Consider the following 7,344-nt stretch of genomic DNA (forward strand, 5'->3'; position numbering starts at 1 on the left):
ACTCGTCGAAGACGCCGTAAATTGAGTCTGCAAAAAGGATCAACGAAGCAACCTACGAGGAATAAGATGGTGAGAAGACTAAAGAAGCTACAAATTGTTAAGAACCCAAAGAAGGTGGAGATAGAGACACACCATCACCAAAAGCCATGCCACCCGGTGACTTTGGGAGAATTTTTGCCGAGTTGGTTTCGCACGAGGATTTCTGACGATGATGACAAGGCCTTGTGCTGTAATGCTGATAAAGAAGAAGAGGAAAAGAATGAAGTCAAGTCAACACCCTCACCATCACTGTCTAATAGTCTTGTTGAGTCCTCCTTCCAAGAAGCAGATGTCACGACCCAATTTTCTAACCCGATCATGATGGCGCCTCTCGTGAAGACAAGGCCAGCCAACTAACCCAAATCGTATATTTAACAATTATTAAATATAAATGAATAAATAAATACAGCTTAACGACAAAAATAACCAGTGTTTAAAGCCCAACATAACCCGACCGGGGTGTCACAAGTCATGAGCATCTAAAGAAATCCTAAACACAACTACAGGGCCAATAATATACAAAATTAAATTCTGAAATTCTAAAGACAATGTCCGGTGCCGCGAACGCTGGCGGTAACCTTGCTCAGCTACAATAGTAATACCTTCAATGAGCTAATATCCCGCTACCGGGTGATCAATACCTGCAGCTGCACGCGAGGTGCAGGGAGTAAAGTGAGTACTCCGACCCAGTGAGTAATAAAAGTAACTACAGTCCGAAGATAAGAAAATCCAGTAAATACACAAAGTAAGCTAAAATCCAAATATACAGCAACATATGGAACTGAGCAGCTAAACACCAGTATAAATACAAATACATGAATGCAATGCAATGCATATGATGGTACATTCCAGTACCCACTGCGGCGTGCAGCCCGAGCCATCCATATTTATTTATCGTCGACGGCGCTCACTGGGGGTGTGTACAGACTCCGGAGGGGCTCCTACAGCCCAAGCGCAATATCTTGGTCAGTCATTGTTACCTGACCGGTCAGCCATTGTTACCTGACCAATTTATATCATACAGTGCCATTGTTACCACTGTTCAAGTATATCATCCAGTGTCATTGTTACCACTATTTCAAGTATATCACACAGTGTCATTGTTACCACTGTTTCAAGTATATCATACAGTGTCATTGGACTCCGGAGGGGCTCCTACAGCCCAAGCGCAATCTTGGTCAGTCATTGTTACCTGACCGGTCAGCCCGTTGTTACCTGACCAATTTACATAATACAGTGCCATTGTTACCACTGTTTCAAGTATATCATACAGTGTCATTGTTACCACTGTTTCAAGTCACTTTATAATCAGTCCAGAAAATAATATAATAAGCCCCTTGGGCATTTACAAAATAGAAGTTTCCAGCCCGAAATACATTTAAAATGTCATTTGAGTTTTCAACACTTAGAATTACGGCTAAGTTTGCAAAACAATAATTAAAACCTTGGACTGAAATTAAATGATATTAATCCCCGAAGGATTCAAGTCGGCACAAGGCCCCCAAACGTGGTATTAAGCCCAAATATCATCAATACATGTGCGTATCAGTCGCCAATATACTATAATTATCACTCAAGATGGACCAAGTCACAATCCCCAATCATATACGACCCCGCACCTGCCATGGGATGCGTGTCACGCCTCAATATAGCATTACTATGTGAAAGTCCGGGGTTTCAAACACTCAGAACAACAGTTGCATCAATTACTCACCTCGAACCGGCTACTTCTTTAGCTCGCGACGCCTTTGCCACTCGAATTGGCCTCCACGTGCGTCGAATCTGCCCAAAACCGCAACGAATATGTCGCATTATGCTAAAGGGACAATACCCAATCGAAAGCAATCGAAAAATATCGAAATTCGCGAAATTTGCAAAACCCGAGCCCCGGGCCCACTTCTCAAAATCCAGAAATTTTTACATCAAAATGTTCCTTATATCGCCACGAGTCTATACATACTAAATTCACAAGAATCAGAGTCCATTTGACCCCTAAAATCCCAAATTTAGAATTTCAATTTTAAGCCCTATTTTCTTACAATTTGGCTATATTTTCATGAATTTCAAGGATGATTGCACAATATAATCTTGTATTTAGTTCATAGGACTTACCTCCAATCACTTTCCGTCAAAACCCCTTCAATTCCCGTCCAAAAGCTCTCAAGGTTGCTCAAAAATGATGGAAAAATGGGTTGGGTTCGCGGATGAAATGTTAATATTTCAGAAGTACTGTTCACGGGTCACTATTCACGACACTGTTTACGGGTCACTATTCACCCGTCACTGTTCACGGGTGACTATTGACGACACTGTTCACTGGTCACTGTTCACCCGCGCGGTTACTGTTCACTGCTGCAGAAAATACGGCAGCTTTTTATGAAATTTGCAGCACAACTATTTTTCACTAAAATGGCTCTAACTCCATCATACGAACTCGGAATTAGACGATTCTTGTTCCTATGAGTCACAAATAATAATACAAACACAACCCTTCAATAAAAACTCAATTCGGAGCTCGTTTGCCCAGTTCAATACCCATTTCGCTCGTTAAACAATTAACTCACATTTCACGTCAAAAACCCAATCGCGACTTGATGAAATTAAACAAAAATTTCCAGATCAGTCCTATAATTCATGATTTAAATTTTGGAAGTCTCGAAATTAAATTTGAATCTCTAGAACTACAAATGAACCTTTAGATCATTACATTTATGCTCAAAACGACAAAAATCTACCAAAAATGACCCGTTGGGCATCTGAAACACACCCGAGGCCAGTGGGACCTCAACCAATCATGACCACATAATTCATAACATCATTAAGACCTGCTCCAATCATCAAAACACCTCAAACAATATCAAATTATCCAAAACTCATCGAATTCAAGCCTAAGTTTCCAAAAATTTCCGAACATACACTTTCGATCAAAAACCCGACCAAACGATGTCCGAATAACCTGAAATTTTGTACACACATCACAAATGACATAACAAAGCTACAACAACTCTCAGAATTCCATTCCGACTCTCGGATCAAAATCTCATCTATCAACCCGAATTCGCCAAAATACTAACTTTGCCAATTCAAGCTTAATTCTACCCCGGTCATCACAAAAATATTCCGGACACACTCCTAAGTCCCAAATCACCTAACGAAGCTATCCGAACCATAAAATTTGCATTTCGAGCCCTCTAACACATAAGTCAATATCCGGTTGACTTTTCCAACTTATGCTTCCTTAAGAGAGACTAAGTGTCTCAAACCTTACCAAAACTAGTCCGAATGACTTCAAATTTTGCACACAAGTCACATTCGATATTACGGACTTGCACCAACTTTCAGAATCGCATTCCGACCCCGATATCAAAATTTTCACTTCCGGTCGAATTTTCTCAAAAACCTTCAAATTCCTATATTTAGCCAAATGACTTCAAAATGACCTCCGGACATCCGAATTCACTTCCGATTGCGCTCCCAACTCCAGAATCACCATACAGAGCTATTCCCAGACTCGGAATCCCAAACGGACATCTATAACTCTGAAATGCCTTCCAACCCAAGTTTATGAAATTCTTCTAAAATACTAACTTCCACAATATACGCCGAAATGCTCACGGATTATCCAAAATCAAATCCGGACATACGCCCAAGTCCAAAATCATCATTCGAACATGCTGGAACTTTCAGATCCCAATTCCGAGGTCGTTTACTCAAAATTCCAATCTTAGCCGTTTTCTTCAACTTAAGGTTGCCACAATGAAAAGTTTCTTTCCAATTTGACTCCGAATTTCTTGAAATTCAATTCTGACCATACGTACAAGTCAATATACCTAAAATAAAGCTGTTCATGACTTTTAACTGCTGAACGACGCGCTAGAGCTTAAAACGACCGGTCGGGTCGTTACAGCAGATGTCTGTAATACAAAAATCACCTTCACTGAAGACGATCTCCTACTTGGTGAGGCACCACACAATCGCCCTTTGTTTATGGTGGGTTATGTGCTCGAGAGGAGGATAAACAGAATCTTGATAGATGACGGATCTGCAGTTAACATTCTTCTCATTCGCATAATGAAAGAACTCGGCATCTCAACAGAAGAACTTTCTAAAAGCCGACTGATGATTCAAGGATTCAATCAAGGAGGACAAAGGGCCATAGGAGCTATCAAGCTGGAAATCACCATGGGAGATATGCAATCAACTGCATGGATGCATGTGATCGATTCAAATACTTTATACAATTTGTTGCTTGGCAGCCCGTGGATACACGAGAACAAAGTTGTCCCATCAACTTACTACCAATGTTTGAAATATAATAAATATGGAGTCGAAAAGAAGATAGTTGTTGACGACAAGCCGTTCTCTGAAGCCGAGGCATACTTCGCTGATGCAAAGTTCTACTTGAAGAACCACATCATGAAGGGAGTAAAAGTTGATGACATCACTAAGGCCAAAGGCAAGAAAATAGCTCCTTTATTTCGTTACGTTCCAAAAGTGAAGAAAGATGAAGGAGAATCATCAAGCCTCCAAAAAGGTGCACTAAGAGAATTAACCCTTCCTATCAAGCAGATTGATACCATAAAGTTATCTTCAAAGCTACTGGGAAATTTTGTGGCCCCTAACATGCCTCAAAATAAGGCACTCCCTTCGAAACGCACAAATGAAGGTTTTGATCCGAATGCTTACAGGTTGTTCGCAAAGGCTGGATATGATCCCAATGAACCATCTAAGCTAGGGAAGATCCCACATGAAGCTACTAGGAAAGCAAACATGATGAAGGATAATGAGCATGTGGTGAAGCAATCACGTGAGGGTCTAGGTTACAAACAACCCCCACCAGTTCGCATCTCCATTAGAAGAGCAAGTATCAACTATATCACGACGGAAGATGAACCCGCTGATCCTAATAAAAGGCCTTCTGTATTTGATCGACTTGGAGAACCAACTACAAGAACTTCTATATTTGAGAGGTTGGGGCCATTGAAAAGGAAGAAGAACAAGTCCCAAAGAAATTATGAAAAAATAAGAAGACCTTTGCCATCTAGAGTCCAAAGTATCTCTAAAGAGTGTCAAAGTCTGGTCCCTTCCAGAATTAAGCGACAATCAGAACTTTTGATTTCATGCGAAGAGGTACTCAAAGTGAAGACCCGCATAATGGTCCACACTAGAGAGCGTGACGAAGATGAAGAAAGTGTAGGATCTTCATATCACATTACTACGAATGAGGAGCAATACACTTTATCCCTAAGGAAATTTGACGAATATTTGGGAGATGCCTCTTGGTGTGGCCATATATCTTTTAACGATGATGATCCTCAAAAAGACGAAGATGTCGAGGACGCTCCTGCGGAACTAGAAGAAGGAATTAAAATGACTGTTGATGCATTGAAAGAAGTCAACCTTGGCACTGCAGAAGACTCCAGGCCCACCTATGTAAGTGCCCTATTAACCACAGATGAAGAAAACACTTATGTGGAGCTACTCAAAGAATATAGAGATGTCTTTGCTTGGAGCTACAAAGAGATGCCTGGTTTAGATCCTAAGGTAGCAGTTCATCATCTCGCAGTCAAGAAAGGAGTTCGTCCTGTTAAGCAAGCCCAAAGACGCTTCAGGCCAGAATTGATCCCATTAATCGAAGCCGAGGTCAATAAACTCATCGAAGCTTGTTTCATTCGGGAGGTTAAATATCCTTCATGGATTTCAAGCATTGTTCCTGTGAAAAAGAAGAATGGCCAAATTCGAGTTTGTGTCGATTTTAGAGACCTCAATAATGCATGCCCTAAGGACGAATTTCTGCTCCCCATTCCAGAGCTTATGATTGATGCCACTACCGGATACGAGGCGATGTATTTCATGGATGGATCATCTGGCTACAATCAAATACGTATGGAACCAAAAGATGAAGAGCTTACTGCGTTTCGCACTCCTAAAGGCATTTATTGCTACAAAGTAATGCCTTTTGGCTTGAAGAATGTTAGCGCCACATATCAAAGGGCAATGCAAAATATCTTTGACGACATCCTCCACAAGAATGTGGAATGATATGTGGATAATTTAGTGGTGAAATTAAGAAAGAGAGGAGACCACTTACAAGACTTAAGAATGGTGTTCGAACGACTCCGGAGATATCAACTTAGAATGAACCCGTTGAAATGTGCCATTGGAGTTACTTCTGGAAAATTCCTTGGCTTCATTGTTCGACATCGAGGGATTGAGATAGATCAAGCCAAAGTTGACGCCATCTTGAAGATGCCCCAGCCCAATAATATACATGAACTGAAAAGTCTACAAGGAAAATTGGCATACCTTAGAAGATTCATCTCAAATCTAGCAGGGAAGTGCCAACTTTTTAGCCGACTCATGAAGAAGGGTATACCTTTTGAATGGGACCAAGCTTGTAGCAGTGCATTCCAAAACATCAAATCCTACTTGATGAAACCACCAGTTCTGGAAGCCCCTATACCAGGAAAGCCATTGATTCTATATATTGCAGCCCAAGAAAGGTCAGTGGGAGCCCCTTTGGCCCAGGAAAATGGTGAAAATAAAGAAAATTCCCTCTACTACTTGAGTAGGATGATGACCCCAAATGAGATAAAGTATTCTCCGATCGAAAAATTGTGTCTAGCGTTGGTTTTCGCAATTCAAAAGCTGAAGCACTACTTTCAAGCTCATGTCATCCGTCTCGTCTCAAGGGAGAACCCGATCAAGTTTGTTATGTTAAAACCCGTCCTCAATGATCAATTAGCAAGGTTGTACCTCCAATTTCAACAATTCGAGATTGTGTATATCCCACAAAAAGCTGTGAAAGGACAAGCTTTGGCAGATTTCTTGGCAGATCATCTAATTCCTGATGATTGGAAGTTGACTGATGAACTACCTGATGAGGATGCGATGGTCATCGAAGTGCAACCACCGTGGAAAATGTATTTTTATGGTGCCGCACATCGTGAGGGAGCTGGTGCAGGTGTTGTGTTTGTCACTTCTCAAGGGGAAGTCTTGCCATATTCCTTCACCTTAACACAATATTGCACCAACAACATTGCGGAATATCAAGCACTCATACTTGGGTTTGAGATGGCCGTCAATATGAGACAACTCCAATTACATATTTTTGGAGACTCTGAGTTAGTGATCAATCAATTGCTAGGTAGCTGGGAGGTCAAAAATCTAGAATTGCATCGTTATTATGATTATGCGCAGAAATTGATTGGATGGCTTGGCAATGTAACTCTTCAGCATGTGCCAAGGAAGGAAAATAAGAAGGCTGACGCTCTAGATACTCTAGCTTCAACATTGACTCTGCCC

The 7,344-nt window shown here is 41.1% G+C and overlaps 1 protein-coding gene across 1 annotated transcript; it reads left to right on the forward strand.

Moving 5' to 3' along the window:
* Positions 1 to 4,026: 4,026 nt before the first annotated feature.
* Positions 4,027 to 6,081, forward strand: LOC138871841 (uncharacterized). The gene has a single exon (XM_070149748.1). The coding sequence runs from the start codon at positions 4,027 to 4,029 to the stop codon at positions 6,079 to 6,081; it is 2,055 nt and encodes a 684-aa protein (XP_070005849.1).
* The last annotated feature ends 1,263 nt before the right edge of the window (positions 6,082 to 7,344 follow it).

The sequence above is a fragment of the Nicotiana sylvestris genome, chromosome 6 (assembly GCF_000393655.2).
Source record: "Nicotiana sylvestris chromosome 6, ASM39365v2, whole genome shotgun sequence".
Classification (NCBI taxonomy): Eukaryota; Viridiplantae; Streptophyta; class Magnoliopsida; order Solanales; family Solanaceae; genus Nicotiana; species Nicotiana sylvestris.